Raw genomic sequence first — 18,740 nt, forward strand, 5'->3', positions numbered from 1 at the left:
TTTTTACTCCGTCAAGGCGAGACAAAAACGGTACTTTCTATGTATTATTGGGCCTTTAAAACTTCTGTTTTCATTCAATACTGTGTTGTGTTTTAATTCCTTATACAGAAATTTAACAAAATAAATGGTTGTATGAACAGTTTTAAAGTAGTCTCTGTTGATTCACAGCTCATCTTCAATCTGTGCATCAAAAACTTTATATTTGGTACATACTTCTCATCTGTTGAACCCTGTATGTTGACCTCAACATGTTTTTCTACTATGGTGATACACTTCACTTCTCATTTAATTCATACAAAAGCGTTGGTCTAAGAACCATAACTGAGTTGTTAGGTATAACTACCAGTATCATGGACAAGGGGCAAAACTGTGCTAATTTAAATACAGGCTAAAACTAATTTAAATAGCATAACTAGTACCTATTAGGCCATGCTTATTATCAAATTTGATTGTAGTCAATATACAATGACCTAGAGAATGGGACTGAACAAGTTAAACAGAACATGTTTAACTAAATTAACTGCAAATAGACTTTATTTCTCTGTGTATTCATCCCTATTAGCTTACTTATCACAAAAGCTAATAATTGCTAAGAGATAACACATTTGCTTTGCCATCCTTAACTTTTTCATTAGAAAATAAAATGTTGGATTCCCATAAAATAACAATCTAATCATGTAATGTGAGTTTATTTAATACATTTTTTAATGATAAATTTGCATTCCTACACAAATACATTTTTTTAATCTTACTTCATAATATGGAAAATATCTGTATTTCTCTGACATTTTTCTGGTCTCTCCATCCTAAAGATAATAGTTTTTTATAGTTCATAGAAATTTTCAATTGTTGGATCAAATTTTAATTTCAAAATACAATACTTCACAACATATTGATGAACAGTACAAAACATATTTACTTATTGAAGCAATTACCTAGAACCATTGAAAAGACCCTGATGTTAACATAACCTCATAAAGTAAATTACAAATTTTATTATAATGCACTTGTCCAATGGTTCTCGTAGTTGTGATATAATTTCAATGAACATTCATCATTGGGTAAAAGTTCAGGAATAAATTAGAATCAATCCTCCAATCACTGTACAGATTGTGATTGTTGACTTCCATCTTGAGCAGACGTTCTACAATAAAAAATCACAAGATATAACAAACAAAAAAACACAAATATACGAACTTTCTAAATGTCAATTTGACGACATAATTTTTTGTTAAAATCTACTCATGTAGAAGTTTTAGAATCATTTTCAAAAGATTTATCACAGGCAAATGACAGGAAAAGTGATGGGAATAGGTTTATCACAGGCAAATGACAGGAAAAGTGATGGGAATAGGTGTATCACAGGCAAATGACAGGAAAAGTGATGGGAATAGGTTTATCACAGGCAAATGATAGGAAAAGTGATGGGAATAGGTGTATCACAGGCAAATGACAGGAAAAGTGATGGGAATAGGTGTATCACAGGCAAATGACAGGAAAAGTGATGGGGATAGGTGAATCACAGGCAAATGACAGGAAAAGTGATGAGAATAGGTGTATCACAGGCAAATGACAGGAAAGTGATGGGAATAGGTGTATCACAGGCAAATGACAGGAAAAGTGATAGGAATAGGTTAATCACAGGCAAATGACAGGAAAAGTGATAGGAATACCGTATACCGGGTTATTTTTCGTGGGGTGTTTATTTTCACCTATTTTGGTGGATGAGAGAAAATCGCGAAAATAAATTCCGCGTAAATTAATGCATATTTTTGTTACTTTCTAATAGCTAGAGCATCGGTCGGTAAGTCAATAATGGTATAGGTTATTTTAAAAACATAAACAAAAAGTGCATTGAACATACATCTATTTTATAAATGACTGTCACGTGTGTATATCCTTATTAATTAGTGTCAAATATTTTATGAGTAGAGTACTCTATCAGGTATTTACCCTTATTAATTAGTGTCAAATTGCATAAGAGTTGTAAATCAGTCTTGATAATATTATAACCTAATTAGTGAGTACATCAAAGTTCCAGTCAAGATTAATAAATAAGACATCTTTAGGTAAACAAATCAATTAACTTGCTTCTCAATTTTTCAATATTTTATTTGCAACAATTTCAGTATGCGCCAAAATATTTAATTGGGATTTAAGAATCCACCAAAATAAAAACCGCCAAAATTTTTCGTATACTTTGTTGCCCCTAAATCGCGAAAATTTACACCCGGGAAAATAACCTGCTATAGGGTATCTTTACCACAGGTAAATGACATGAAAAGTGATGGGAATAGGTTTATCACAGGCAAATGACAGGAAAAGTGATAGGAATAGGTTTATCACAGGCAAATGACAGGAAAAGTGATAGGAATACCGTATACCGGGTTATTTTCGTGGGGTGTTTATTTTCACCTATTTTGGTGATGAGAGAAAATCGCGAAAATAAATTCCGCGTAAATTAATGCATATTTTTGTTACTTTCTAATAGCTAGAGCATCGGTCGGTAAGTCAATAATGGTATAGGTTATTTTAAAAACATAAACAAAAAGTGCATTGAACATACATCTATTTTATAAATGACTGTCACGTGTGTATATCCTTATTAATTAGTGTCAAATATTTTATGAGTAGAGTACTCTATCAGGTATTTACCCTTATTAATTAGTGTCAAATTGCATAAGAGTTGTAAATCAGTCTTGATAATATTATAACCTAATTAGTGAGTACATCAAAGTTCCAGTCAAGATTAATAAATAAGACATCTTTAGGTAAACAAATCAATTAACTTGCTTCTCAATTTTTCAATATTTTATTTGCAACAATTTCAGTATGCGCCAAAATATTTAATTGGGATTTAAGAATCCACCAAAATAAAAACCGCCAAAATTTTTCGTATACTTTGTTGCCCCTAAATCGCGAAAATTTACACCCGGGAAAATAACCTGCTATAGGGTATCTTTACCACAGGTAAATGACATGAAAAGTGATGGGAATAGGTTTATCACAGGCAAATGACAGGAAAAGTGATGGAAATAGGTTTATCAGAGGCACATGACAGGAAAGGTGATCGGAATAGGTTTATCACAGGCAAATGATAGGAAAAGGGAAAGGGATTGAAATAGGTTTATCACAAGCACATGATAGGTGGGAATAGGTTTATCACAGGCAAACAACAGGAAAAGTGATGGGAGTAGGTTTATCACAAGCACATAAAAAGAAAAATGTCACAGTCACAGACATTTTTTCATATAAACAGGTTAGGTACATTAAGCTTGCTTTTAGTAACTGTCAGCATATGCTATGTTGGTGTTTGAAATTGCTTTGTTTGTTCTTTTGTTTTTGTTATCTTTTATTCACTTATTTCAGAGTTAAGTGAGTTTTATTCATTGATTTTAATTGTTTGTTCTAAAGCATCTTTTGTTAGTCTACTGATCAATATTTAAAGGTAGTCTGGATATATCAAATTACTAGTTTAACCCTGCAACATGTTCATTATTTGGCGGATGAGAGAAAATCGCGAAAATAAAATACCTGTCCAAAGTCAGAAACCTCATATGTGGGTGTCTTCTGTAATAGCTAACTAATTTGTTTTCCTTGTCATTTTTGGGAATTTAGTGTTAGATCTTTGACAGTCTATGTTAAATCTATCGTTTGCATCCACAGACTCCAAGAAGTTACGAGCTTAACATATCTTAGGGGCAAATGTCTATTGTCGAAGATCATATGTTGACCTCTCCATGTCTTTTGTGTTTTTGTGTTGTTTGGTTGCTGTCTCATTGATGGTTACTCCACATGTGCTTTAAGTTTTTCATTTGTCATGATATTATGTGAGTTTAGGTCAATATGATTTCTTCATAAGGTAAATGGATTTTAAAAAGTCTGAAATACATGCAATATATCATCAATTACACAAAAAACTTTTGAAAATTATATATTTGTTTTTATGATCATCATCAAAGAAAGTTAGTGATCCTTAGTTTCTGACATTATTTACTTACGGTGTTGGACTTGTATTTGGCTTTGGCATTTTTTCTAAAATAGCTGCAATTTCTTTTTTCTCGTCATAACTTTTCCATAACTCATACAAAGCCAAAATCTGTCTTGAAATTTCAAGAATCTGCAAAGAAAGCCGTAATTTTTCTGCATTTATCTATTAAGGTTTTTGTACTTTCTGTGTTAACAGGTATCTTGTATTTAATTCTGATTTTCACCACTTAAATGCACAGTAATGATATTATTACTGTAGAAATGAGTCAATGATGGTTGATTTTTTATTTGTCTGATATTTTTACATATTGTTTCATCAAATGTGTAGTTTATTTCTGAAGTTGAATTTCACGTAATTTTAAGGCTAATATTAACCCATGGTGATACATCTCCTTTTAATCTATTAATTGCTGCAGTGACCTTTACCTTTGACTCAGTGATCTCAAAATCAATAACGGTCTTTTTCACTACAAAGCAAATTATCCACCAAAGATGGGAAAACATCAGATTTAAGGCTCAAAAGCTACTATCAGAACTAAGGCGCATTTACAAGGTAAGTAAAGATTGAACATATGGTTAAAAAATAAATCATCTGGAATTCAAAATTTGGCACAATTCTAATCTATCAGTTGCTGTTAGAATCTTTGACCTAGTGACTCAAAATTAATAATGCTATTTCTCAATCCATGGGGCAATATCAAACCTAGTTTGTTTAAGATATTGGTAATTTCTAAATGTCTTACAGTACTGTGGGTCATTTGGATACCCTCTTATTAAAGTATTCCTAATATCGCCCTTTTCACATATGTATAAATATGCTGTGAATTTATTTTTTTATAATATAATATAAACTGTATTTTCGTGGATATTTGATTTTGTGGTTTTGCCAAAGTCTGCATACAAGCCTATAGATAATTTGTACTTTGTTGAACATTGAAATTCGTGTTTCACCTATACCAATGAAATCCTTGAAAATTGGTATCCCAAGAATAATAATGAACCCACAGTAATGAAAAAGTGGTATGAATGAAAATGAGACGACTATCCACTAGAGACCAAAGGACGAGGACATAAACAACTGTAGATCACTGTATAGCCTTTAACAATGAGCAAAACCCATATCTTACAGTAAGCTATAAAATGCTCCAGCATGACGAAATGTGAAACAAATTGAAAGCCTGATGTATATAATATCTATAAATACCTTATCCATATCTACATTACATTCAGCTAACCACTGTCGCAGGTCTTTCTGTTGTATAACACATGCTATATGTAAACATGCTGTAAATAATATGGAATTTATATACAAACATATTAAAGCAATTTGGAAATTTTTTATCAAAGAGTACCTTTCTTACATTATGTATGCCACACTTGGTTCAAAATAGCATATAAGTTCCAGAGAATGGGATGACAAATCAAGTTTTTCTAAGGTTTAAACAGCCTACTTAACATCATTGCTGTATGATAAGGGTGAAGAATTGAAGAATCTCAGTAAAGGATCTCAAATAATCATTTTCTTTCATGGATTTGGGTTTTTAGTTTCAGAAGGATAAACTTTAAAACTTGGTCTATCAATTAATCATAGATTGCCTCTGCCATACATGTTTTTGGTTCCGATTTGAACATAATGATGAATTATTGTAGATCCATAAAACTTATACATTATTCCTATCACTTAGACTGGACTTGCAGTATTAAAGTGACACATTTTTAATAATGTGTGTCATACTTATTGGGTGAACACTTTTGCAAATTGTTTATAGAAATAGTTTATTCATTTTTCAAAAGAAATGATTTTTGTTAAGAGGAGGAAAACATTTCAAAATTGACAAATTGGAATCATAAACTGTTAACACAGAGATATGTCTCGCCTTTTTGTTATTTTGATAATGCAAATGTTGAAATTAAAATAGCAAAACTTTAACATGCAAGTTATGTATATATTAAAAGTCAATGAACCATGACTGAAAGTACAGAGCTAAACAATCTCCACGGAAATGAGCTAATGCTAATACAACTGCATACCAAATACCATTGACTTATCATAAGTCGTTCCCTTTAAATAAACCTAAACACAAACATTAACTTGTAAACTATGTGAAAGTTTCAAAGTCAATGAACCATGATAAGGGGGTGGGGCTATATAATCTCCATGGAAATGAGACTTGCAAATGCCAATACATTTCTATACCAACTATCAACAACTTAACATTTGTGGTTCGTCTTAAACTGATCTAATCACAAACTAATACATGTATGTAAGTTTCAAAGTCAATAGACTATGACTGAGGGATAAGGACCAAATATTTTCCATGGAAATGAGATGTGCTAATGCTTATATAACTGCATAACAATTATCATTGACCTACCACTAATGGTTCCCCTTAAACTGACCTATTTACAAACTAATACACATAAACTAAGCAAAAGTTTCAAAGTCAATAGACCATGACTGAGGGGGCGGGGCCAAATAATCTCCATGGAAATGATATATGCCAATACTTGTACAACTGCACACTAAATATCATTGACCAAAAACTAGTGGATCCCCATATACTGACCTAATCACAAACTAATATATGTAAACTAAGCAAAAGTTTCAAAGTCAATAGACCATGACTGAGGGGGCAGGGCCAAATAATCTCCATGGAAATGAGATGTTCCAATGCTAAAACTACAGCCTACCAAATATCATTGATCTACCACTAGTGGTTCACAATAAACTAGACCTTATCACAAACAATACATTGTTGACGCTGTTGCCGCCGCCAGAATCAGCATACCTATGTCTTGCTTTTTGAATCTGTCAAGGCTAGACAAAAACCACCTCGAGCAGCTTTTTGTAAAGGTCTTTCCATATATTACTCCTAAGTTTAATTCGTTTTAGGCAAACAGTTTCAGCAGAGAATATCAAATTGTGAAAAATTACAGAATCACCATTAGTTTTGATCTTTATAAATTTGTAGCTAAGAAGAATTACAATGAAGACTGTTTAGTCTGCTGACAATTTATATCAAATGTTGGAAAACAAAAATATTTCCCAATTTTCGGTATATCTATTGCTATAGTAATCTTAATCTTTTAATTAATGAACTAAAAACTAATCGGGTCTGTTTACTCCAAGCCCAATAACTAAAAAGGTATAAAAAAAAAGCTTCTGACATCTAAATCAATAGAGTTCAATATAAGCCATTGTCAAATCAAGTTTAATAAAAGTTGGACATATGGTTCAAAAAATATTATCTGGAAACCAAAACTTTGCCAAAATTTAGGTATATCATTTTTTGCTGTAACTTTGACCTTTAATCTATTAATCCCCAAATAAATAGGGATTTTCCTTACACTATGGGACATTACCTAGTTTGGTAATAGGTGGACATAAATTTTAGAAAGATACTATCAAAAAGCTAAATTTTGTCCAAATTTCGGTCTAACAATTGCTGCTGTTACCTTGACCTTTGATTTAATGAACCAAAAATCTATAGGCGTCTTCCTGATCAACCTATGGAAAATATCATGTTATGTTTGGTAAAGATATTCCTTTTGTCAAAAGTTTTGTCCAGAAACTGAAATAACGATGTTACAGACACACGGACAGCATTCTACAAATTATAAGCTGAGTTAGACTTTGTGGCAACTACCGTCTTTTGGTATGTATAGTGCGCACATTTATACCCTGAGTCATGTTTCTTGTAAGAGGGGTGCACGTTATACATGCCTACAGACATTTTCTTAGTCTTTTTTCAGGTCCAAACCCCCAACAAAGAAATTTCCAGAAGTGAAGAGTACGGAATATTTTTGCTAAAACCTCGATTATTTTTATGTTTTACATGTTATATTTGTAATATGTATCTAACTGTTCTTGATTTGTCATCTTTTATTCAAATAAAAACATTTTATATCTCTGTAGTTACGTTTATCGTGTAAATTTGTCCATCTGTTTGCAATCTGGAAATTTGCCATGTCTTAATAAAGACACAATAAAGCTTTTGTTGTCGGTTAAATTAGCCTCTGTGTTCCTTGTTGTCATAACTTACTGTTTTTGTATGTGTTCATCATGGAGAGTAGAAGATAAGTGTATGAAAATTGAATAAACCGCGCTCGTTTTGAAAAGATAAACCGCAATTTTTTCTAATGTATCAGGGTTGCGTTCAATATCGTAGCGGCTACACAGGGCTACGTAGATTTATGACTATTGAATGTGTAGCTAGCCTAGCTGCTACATAGATATTGATAGCAGCTAGGCTAGCTACTGGTTCAGTAGATAAAAATCTACGTAGCACTACGTAGTCGCTACGATATTGAACGCAACCCTGGTGATCGCCTGTCATGTGGGTCAGTCATGTGACTTGATATTGTAAAGTGATGATTTAGTCTATGAGAAGTTTATTTTTATAAATACGTTTCTACTTTGTAACTTTTAAACAACGTACTGTTTAAAACGGTTCATGAAATTATGATTGAAAACATGATAATCCCATAATTGTTACCTGAACAAATTTAATTAGGAACAAGGTGAACCTGTCACTGATTTGTTTTGACATCGATTAGACCCTTTGATTGAGGTGTGATAATCCGAATTAACAGCTAGAATCAACAAACAAACAAAAAAATAATGAGATTTTAACAATTTATTACAGCACTAATGATGTTAATGATAATCATTTGAATGATTCGTAATTATGTTATTGTTTCAATCAGAACATTAATTTGGATATTTAATCTTGTCCTTGATACTCAAACAATTTATTAAATTTGGTTTTAAAAAAACAAACTCAAATGTAGATTTATCTCAATCTAATAAAATTCTTATTCATTTGTCAGAATATTTGCAATTTCATATTAATTACGTATTCCGTACGGAATTCTCCGACATCTGTGTCCATTAAAAAAAACTTCCTGTTTATCGATAGACTTCCTGTTTGCCGATTTTGGAGCTGTAGCTTTTCCGAAAATGTCTATGAGTCTTATACAAACAATAAACTTTTTTTCTCACGTTTCTTGGACCATAAAGGGGGTGCGCACTATACACCCCAAAAGACAGTATGACTTAAAATTAATGAACAGAACATTTATGTAAAATAATGGCAGTAACTCAGTCCCCAGTCACAGATAAATCTTACCTAAAGATATCAAATAAGGTGGATATGTTAAACACACATCTGTTCTAAGACTGTCATTTACTATTCTCCTGCACAATAATAAAAACATAATTAGTTTTATCATCATGGCAACAGAGGTATAAGACTAGAAAAATAACTTTTCATTCCAGTATGTATATATTACATTTAAAATACATATAGAAAATGAAAGGATATGGAGTAAATGTACATGGGACAAAATCGCACACAATACATAGAAAACATAGAAAATTATCAATGAACAGGGCTTTTATTCCTGTTCTTCATCTTGACAGTTGATGTACATGATGTAGGGTCTTCAACAATGAACGAATCATTCATAACCTACAACAAGGTCAAGACGGCCCCTAGCGTCGACTTAAGTGGTACTATTGATAAAAATAAACCACAGTTCACCTTCTTGCTCCCCATCCGCCTACTGTATTTTGACTTTGTAATTGGGAGATATTCATGTAAGACAGACACACAATTATACTGTACCATATTACTTTTGTGTTCGTATTGTATACTGTAAATTCAGAAATTATTGCGTGCATTTATTGATGTGATTTTTGAAAAATGAACAATAATGTAAGATTAATTATTGTGATTTCAGGAAAATCTGCATACAGATATATGTGTCATATATATGCAAGTTTTTAGTATTGCGATACTCACATAGTCGAATTATTCGCATTAATCTAACTATCACAATAATTTCTGAATTTACAGTATTTTATAAATAGTAGCATGAACAGAAAGGGACTCTTTCTAAAACTCTGCTCTTCATTCGTGTGACTTTTGAATGAAGGTTTGTCATTAAACAGTCGGACTTAAGAGTCAACTCCAACCGCTCTGTCAATATCAAATACTAAAATCTGATTTTGGTTTTTGATGGGGTTTATGTTGTTCAGTTTTTAATTTTCTATGCAGTGTATTGTTATTGTTGTTTTTGTCCTTTCATCAGTTTTATTTTTGGCCTTGGTGTTGCCTACTTTTAATGAACTTATGATTGTTTGTTGCACCCTTGGTGTCTTTTCTCTCTTTTTATCTGTATAGCCAATTGAAAGACTTATAAATAAGTGTAATGTGCCTGTCCTAAGTCAGGATCAGTATCTGTGGTATTTATTCAGTTATATCTTTGTGTTTTCGTCCTTTTTAGAGCTGAACAAATAGTAAAGACACCCCATATTTTGGTGGGGTTTGTGTTGCTCAGTCTTTAGTTTTCTATGTTGTGTTTTGTACTTTGTTGTTTGTCTTTTGGTTGTTTTTTGCCATGGCATTGTCAGTTTGTTTTTGACTAACGACTTTGAATGTCCATTTGGTATCTTTTGCCTTTCTTTTAACAAATGATGATTACTACAGATCCTTTTTCAATTTTTGTTTGCTGTTGGGTTGCTGTTACATTTTTGTTGATTCACATTTACTTAATTCATATTCTAATTATATGTTTACCAAGCCAATGGAAAGAGAGATTCATCTTGCTGTAGTTCTTTAAAGTACTCTGTTAAAGGTCTGTAGGGATGGTACAGTACTAAACAACAATCCTGAAATCAACAAAGGATCTGTCCAAGTGCAAGAAAAATCTTTAATTAGCCATATCTATAGCAACATAAGAGCTCCAATATTAAATAAAACAGCGTATTCACTTGATGAAAGTGATGAAAATTGCACCTCGCAAAACAATCGGACATCGTCCATCTTGTTTATTTTTTCTGGCATCCCTGACTTTTTCCCTTATCAGTTGGTCTTTTTAACCTTGAACTCTTCATAGGTTTTGATCTTGACAGAAAGCATTTGATAGCTATCTGTAATAATCTATTCAATAAAAGGTGTTAATTGTATGGTTTTATAACAATGTGAGAACAATTGGCCTCAAATGTCACTTAAATGAGTTGTTTTTACAACTTTTATGAAAATAATAGATTTGAAGCAGGTACTTTGCAATCGTTTTAGCACTCCTGTTTTAAACATGAAAGTTTTACGGTTTAACATTTAACTATGTACCAGAAAAGAAAGCTTTTTTTTGTTTTGTTTTTTAAACATCTAAAATTAAGAAAAATCTTTGATTTTATTCAGAGCCCTTCAACTAAACAAGAATTATCTGGTATTAAAATAGATTGAAAATGAAAACCTGACCTGCTAATGTTTTGTTACAAATATAATTATTGGCACTCCACGAAAAGGGAGCAGTAGGAAACTTTTATTACCTTTGTAATGTAATTTTACAGTACCCATAAATGTAAATAAAAATCAAAATGTTGATTATAAAATAGAGATGTAGGATTCATGTGCAATGGGAGTTTATATTACATGTTATATTAGAACCCAGATGGGCCTGCAAATTGAAATAAACCAAGTAAGTTAAAAAAATAAAACTGTCCAAAAAAATATAGTTTTGGTGAAAAGGGTGGCAAAAAAGAAAATTGACTCAGGGGAAACCCTGGATTGGTTGATTGGTCTTTGCTTTACGCTGTATCAGCGCAAAGCGGCTATATGTTGCAGTGATTCTCATGAAAACAGTTATTATATAAAATTGCTGTAGCTCTTTTAAGATCTTTGCTAAATTAAAAATCTAACATAAAAGATTTATTTGTGAAAGTAAAATAGATTCATGTCTGAAAAGAATAATATTCAAAACATTTGACTTTTTCTGTTTTAATGTAACCCACTTGGTGGTCTAGTGATAGCATGCTCACCTGGAGTGTGGGAGAAATGTATGTTTGCTACTTTTCCACTAAGCATGCAGAATTAAAGAGTAAGAGTAAAAACTGGTTTGAATCACAATCAGATTAAAGGCTCCAATAGGGTGACATGTTTTCCTGCAGACTGTTACATTCAAATGATATACTAAACAAATTATTTGTCTTCATAGAAATCAAATTCAATAAAATATTATTGACATTTCTGGAAATATCATGTCCTATAAAAACTTCCAATGAAAAAATATTTAACATCAGATATTTTTTAAATTTAAATCCATCAAAATTTGATAAATTATAACCCATACTAGAGGCTACAAACTGCCCAATTCTCTCACCTGGACACTACTTATCAGGAATATTCAGGGCAAGTTTCATTTATTTCTGTTTACAGTTTCAAATATTTTTTTCATTTTCAACATATTAGCCAAAACTCCAAATGGGTATTAAGTTCTATGAGAAATTAATAGATAATTTTATAGTCTTTGACCTTTATAGATTTTTTCTTGCTGTTCATTTTTGCTGTTGCCAAATACCAAGTGATGGCAATAGCTCACATGGCCATTAAGCTGTAAAGAAGTTTATGTTTTAGTTTTTGTTTATAGTTTGATGATATGAGGATGAGGACTGATTTCCCAATTTTAATATGGCCATTAAATTTCTTGTCTACAAATGTAGATTGAGAAGTTTGAGGTTGGGAACTGATTTAACAAATTTAATATGGCCATTCATTTCTTGTCTACAACATGTAGATAGAGAAGTATGAGGATGGGAACTGATTTAACAAATTTAATATGGCCATTGCTTTCTTGTCTACAACATGTAGATAGAGAAGTATGAGGATTGGAACTGATTTAACAAATTTAATATGGCCATTGCTTTCTTGTCTACAACATGTAGATTGAGAAGTCTTACCATCATCTCCAGTAAATAAAATTCACACTCTAGCACTAAGTTTATTCTGTAGGGATATTCTAGTGGATGTGCATGAGAGAATTTGTTCTTCACTGAAAATAAAATATAACATGTTTATAAGATCATTACTTTTTAAAGACTATTCTAATAAATTCAAGAAGTTTGAAATAAAAGGCGATTGGTACAATCCATAAATATTCACTGTACATTAGCAGATATACATTTATGCTATAAACACATTTATATTACATGTGTGTTTATACACATTTTATTTATTATTTCTAAAACCTGGAGTGATATGCACAACATTTTTCATAAACAAATAAAGTTTTGATATATGTACCTCCTCATTTTTTTTAATTTGTATGCCATCATTGTATATCTGAGAAGACTGATATAAAATGACACTAAGAATCCTGTTTTGGACTTCCTATTACATACATTGTTGTTGTGTCCCTTAACTTTATATCAATATACAAAACATGAAAATACAGATTCTGACAAATTAAGAAGGATACTTTGGTATTTGAAACAAATGTAGAAGCTTTTTTTCTTTAACCATTTCGAAGGACAACATATTTATATTTCATTTCTTTGTCAGATTTTTTATTGTTGCCATGGAAAAAGATTATTGGCAATTGATTTCAATAGCTTTCTGTTTTGCCAAATTGAAAAAAACTTACCTACCAAACCCATTAGAAAAGAGTAGGATCACTTGTTAGAAACAAATAATTTTTAAGGATGGTCTAACATTTGTTTAAGAACAGTGAATATTGGTTTATTTTACATGCTCAATGTTGTTAACAATCAATATTTCATAGCAATACAATCATAAAGTGGATCATATTATTGAATTGGATCTTAAACTTGTTTAACGTCATAATGTTATTGTTGAAATATCTATGAATAAATCAAATATAATGTTTATTAATATATCAATTTTGGTCACTCTCAGTGTTTGGTGGTGTTCCTGTTGCTCAGTTTTTAGTTTTCTATGTTGTGTTTTGTGAACTGTTGTTTGTCTGTAGGTCTTTTTTATGAGTTTGAATATCCCTTTGATATCTTTCTCCTCTCTTTTTACACCACTTGAATAATTCTAATAGTGGAAGAATTTCAAATCAAACTGCCAATAGCTCTGATGAAAACTAATAAAAATAGCATCTCCCAATAACAATGATGAAAAAACTATTAAAATTAAGACATGCATTCATTGCTTGATCTAAGGTCAACTTTTTAAGTTCAAGCTTACCAAGTCAAAAAAGTGTGTGCTTCAATAAAACTATACAACAGACCGTATTTCTTGGATATATTCTGAACACTTCAGACTTGGTTTATAATATATTGTTGTTATACTACATACCTACTGCTTGACAAGTACTGATTAACCTTGTGTTTGATATAACACCAAATTCCTGAAAATCAAATCAAATTTTATCTTCAACTGTTTAATTAATTCATATATTGAGAGGTTATTAGTTCAAAATTCAAGGAGACTTAAAACAAGTTATTATTATAAATTTAAGAAAACATCAAAATTTACCATCATTTTTATTAAGATCAAATCATAGTAAAGTATTTAGTCACACTGCTATTTACACGATTGCTCCTTTGACATAATCAACTATGGAAACAGAATTTTATCAGTCAGACCACCTACCCCTTACTGCAATCTCTCATGAAGAAGTTTAACTAAACTCTAACAATTGCTGCTGATGCATGGACTTATATTTAAGTGTATTCAAAACAACAATTCTGGGATGGCAATTAGCCAGACATTGGGACTGATTATGAAATATTTCATTCACTTATTAACGAAACTACTGATGAAGACTCCCTGATAAACTTCAGTAAATTTTATACATAATCACATTTAGGAGTCCATGCAGGCCCTTTGCCAGGATGTTTCACCGGGGTTATTTCGGGTCATGAAGCTGTAACGTTTAAAAGTCAGTTCAGTCGGCATCTCTTACTAAATAGACTTTCCTAGTAATTTTATGGTTTTCCGTCAGTCAGTTGCCCTATCTAAATTAAAACACACATTTGTTACGGCCAGGTGAGCTAAAAATAGATAAGAAAATTATAATTAGAGATGAACAAAGATGTATCATAACTGAATTAATGTCTTGCTGGAAAAATAGGTGTTACTTGGCATTAACATTCATGTCAGACAAATATATAATTGGGTCAAATACATGTATAGCTGCGGAACCGTATCTCATAGGTCCTTATGATATTTTTTGACAATAAATTGTCAAAAAACATCACAATTGTAAAAAAATATCGTAAGGACCTATAAGCTACGGTTCCGCAGCTAATACATGTATTGACTATGCCATCCACCAGATAAATATAAAACAGTATATATGTTTACCTCTACTTTAGAAGCCAAGAATACACATGTTGGTGCCATAAGCCATGGATCAATACACTTCAGCGAGTTTCTGAAAAAAACAAGTCAGTTTAATCTTAAATTTAAAGTCAACATAAAAATTTGAACTGCATATTTGTTTTTATCAGAATGATATAATTTGATTTTGTTCTCCATTGTTGTTTTGGTAGGTAAGAAGACAAAATGAATGGTTAAATTTCAACATCATTTCACATACATTTTCATGTAGATCTTGTGGCTTGTGCTTATCATAAATGAAAAAAAGATCGACATGTACAACTGACATATTGCCCTGAAATTTACTTGCATAAATAGTTATTCCATCTACAATGTCTTCCATAAAACTTTAACCCAAATGATTTTTTAAAGAAGAAGTAATGACATTTTATCTAATTGTCTACCTAGTGTAAATGGCCATGTAATCTGGTTTGACTTTCACTTGTCTGGACAGCCTAATTGCATTTTGTTGTTTACTTTCCTGCTATAAACATGATAAAACTAAATATTTTTCTAATTTTAACGTACAAGTTTAACTCCACATTGCAGACTGTTTAACTTGAGTCTAAACTTTAAAGAAATTTTTGTGGTGACTGCAGATTTTAATTTAGGGTTCTATCTGTATTTTTCTTTAGAGCCAGCTACAGTCTATTCTAGTGAGTTTTAATACAAGAGAAGATGTCTTTTGTTTGCTGTCTCATTGACATACATGTATATTCTACATCTCCTTTTTCCATATTAAAATTTTATCATCTGCAAACCAAATCCTGTCACACAAACAAACAGAAAGACATGAAGATCACAACATTTTTCACTATGAACTTTTTGACAAAGTATAAAATGATCAATATAAGAGATCTTTTCTATTCACACAAATAAATTTTACTTTTTCTCTTTTATTTATTGTCATTTGGCTAGCAACACTTTAAAATAAGGGTATCAACAGCATTTTTTTATTTGTAAAAAGATTGTAACATGGAAAACGTATAGATGTATAATTTGCTATATAAAGTACATGTTTTACCTAGAATAAAATCTTTTGAAGTATATCGTTGCTGTAGCAATAACCTGTTGTCTCAATTTTAGCTGTTCCCCGAGAGACTGAATAACTGAAAATTTAAATCAATTTATATTAATACACTAGAAATGTATACGAAAATACTTGAAATCAATATCAATGACAGTAAGTTGTTATATTTACATTTGTATATTCCCTTGAAAAGTTACATTTTTTAGCTAAAAATAGACAAATTCATCAGAAATGTGTGCAGTTGGTTGGAGGATTCCTTGTTTACTATATGTACTCTGCTGCGTAAAAGGTTGTCAGACGTCAGAGCAATCTTGGACTAAATTATTGTTTAATCTGTTAAAAACTTAGGTTACAACAAAAAACACTCACAGTTTGCAAAAAATATCATTATCTTCTGGTACCCATCCTCAGTTAAAACATTTAAATCAGCCTGTCTATTCTTAAACAGTTCTGGTGGATCTAACACCCACTGTTGGCTGTAAAGTAAACAGAGGAATGAGTTAACGACACAATAGTACTGTATAATTGTCATAAATATTTGAACTTTTACATATTTTCAAAATCATAGGTTATTACTTATTTGGAGACCCTCAACTAACATTCAATAAAAAAATGTTTTACAAATGACCTACTATCATGACTATGAACCATAATCAGGTGATGTAAACAAACTTTATATATATATCTCTATTGAATAATAACACCCATTAGAGTCAAGCCATACATGTACAAGAATATAGCAAATGAACAACATGTTAGTACATTGTACACAACTTAAAAATTATATTTACTCCATTGCACTTGCACCTGTCTGACACACTCAGTTCTAAAGACTGTTAAATAAAAACTCCAATATAAAAAAAAAACATGCACAGGAGTTAAGCAAAGAATGTGTACTATATTCATTAAAAGGATCAAAATTTTGAAATGACATGTTTTCTCTCTGATAAGCATAAACAATTTCAGTTTTAAACTATTTTTACTAATCCCAAGAGTACAAAGATTATGTTAGAAATATAGAGCCCTATATGCTGAATATATAATCTTTTTGTAATTGTGATATTAATGTGTCATTATGCAAGATTATTTTTGCTTGTGTACATGTAAAACAAATTTCAATGTAAAACTCTGAGTGTTGACTGATAAGGGAAAAAAGTCTTGAGAAGCCAATAAAAAAAAAAGATGGACGACATCGAACTATTATAATTCTTCATGTTCTTAGGCAAGTTACATTTTTTGGCCAAATGCAAAGTGAATGCCTGTGCATAGCAAGCTACAAAATGTGTAAAAGGCCCGAAAAAACTGTATTAAAAAATATTTTAACGGACTTAGACTCGGTAACTTAGTCTTAGATACACTTGAAAATATGGAGAAAAAAAGAAAAACTTAAACTAAAGGAATAAAGTAGTGAGTGAAAAGTAGATTGAAAATCAAAAAGAGAGACATATGATATAACAATACGTAATATTGTTATTCTATTTATACTTATTTATTAAACCTATCTTTTTTGTACATACAAATGAGAACTTTGCCAGAAGTTTCCTGCCATTTTCAACTGCGTTTCAGTATCAAATCATACTATCAACACAACTTTATCGCACTGGCGTATTAATGATACTTGTTTTCCAGTTTAGTCTTATCTGTCTTATCTGTAATGTTATTATTTTTTGCTGGGGGAAAAACACAAAAAAAAAATAATTCCGGATGTTCATAAACGATTTGAATTACTGCATCAAGTACGGACCAACTGCGCGTGATTTCCGAAATTAAACTGCAATCGATTTTGAAGCTCATTACCATGATTGATCATGATTACTAGTACTAGTAACAGACTTCTGATATTAGTATTTACGAATATACTCGTTAAGCAACGAATATATTTTTATATTTGTCACTGTTCCAGTTAAGGTCAAGGTACGATAATGGGCTACATTTGTGTATGTCACCGATTTTGGAAAATTTTGCATACAACTTTGGCACGTCAAGGATTTATATACCCTTGCACACGTTATAAAACTATTACTGAAAACGAAAAAAAAAACCCGCATTGATCTCTTTTATTTTCTTCAATATGTTTAAACGATTTCCTTCAAATAAGATGTACAATTGTATAGAATGCACGTACAATCGTCGAAAAACGTTTTAAATTCGTATTAAAACTATAACGTCACAGTACCCAAATTGCACCGGGTACCCAAATTGCACCTATTCAACAAAAATAGCTGCGGAAATCTTACAAGTTTTCTTTGAGACCAAATAATTTGTATTTTTATGATTTGACATTATACACGTCTTTCAACATAGGTTAATATATTCAAATATATAAAAAAGGTTAACAGTATTTATTTCAACAGATGAAGCACACTGGAAAAGTAAAATCTACGGAAACGTCGCCATGCGACGTTTACAAAAAGTCATCTTTTAAAAATGAGCAAATAAAAAATGTTACAAGCATCTATTTCTTAAAAAATGAAAACTAAACATGGACTAATGTCAAATTGTTCTAAATATTTGAAGAAATAAAACAAAACATCTATTATTGGATTTTTAAGGATTTGAATTTAAGCATGGATGCAATTTGGGTACTCCTA

At 31.1% G+C, this 18,740-nt stretch overlaps 1 protein-coding gene across 1 annotated transcript; it reads right to left on the bottom strand.

The window, feature by feature from the left end:
* Positions 1 to 673: 673 nt before the first annotated feature.
* On the bottom strand, positions 674 to 17,869 carry LOC127737639 (cyclin-C-like). Its single transcript, XM_052248490.1, has 11 exons — positions 17,667 to 17,869; positions 16,519 to 16,625; positions 16,144 to 16,228; positions 15,105 to 15,174; positions 14,094 to 14,145; positions 12,734 to 12,825; positions 10,572 to 10,663; positions 9,120 to 9,187; positions 5,195 to 5,274; positions 4,002 to 4,120; positions 674 to 1,144 (listed from the first exon to the last, which is right to left on the bottom strand). Exons 1-11 carry the CDS (start codon positions 17,696 to 17,698, stop codon positions 1,099 to 1,101), a joined length of 843 nt encoding a protein of 280 aa, XP_052104450.1. The 5' UTR covers positions 17,699 to 17,869; the 3' UTR covers positions 674 to 1,098.
* Between the last annotated feature and the right edge of the window lie 871 nt (positions 17,870 to 18,740).

This window comes from Mytilus californianus, unplaced genomic scaffold (assembly GCF_021869535.1).
Source record: "Mytilus californianus isolate M0D057914Y unplaced genomic scaffold, xbMytCali1.0.p SCAF_4, whole genome shotgun sequence".
Taxonomy (NCBI): Eukaryota; Metazoa; Mollusca; class Bivalvia; order Mytilida; family Mytilidae; genus Mytilus; species Mytilus californianus.

Excerpts from the sequence above, each read along its gene's own strand:
- LOC127737639 (XM_052248490.1), bottom strand. The coding sequence starts at position 17,698 with ATGGCAGGAAACTTCTGGCAAAGTTCTCATTT. Across the intron at positions 16,229-16,518 it reads AATGATATTTTTTGCAAACT|TTATTCAGTCTCTCGGGGAA; the intron begins GTGAGTGTTTTT and ends TTAAATTTTCAG. Across the intron at positions 10,664-12,733 it reads TTTATTTACTGGAGATGATG|GATTGTTGTTTAGTACTGTA; the intron begins GTAAGACTTCTC and ends TGTTGATTTCAG.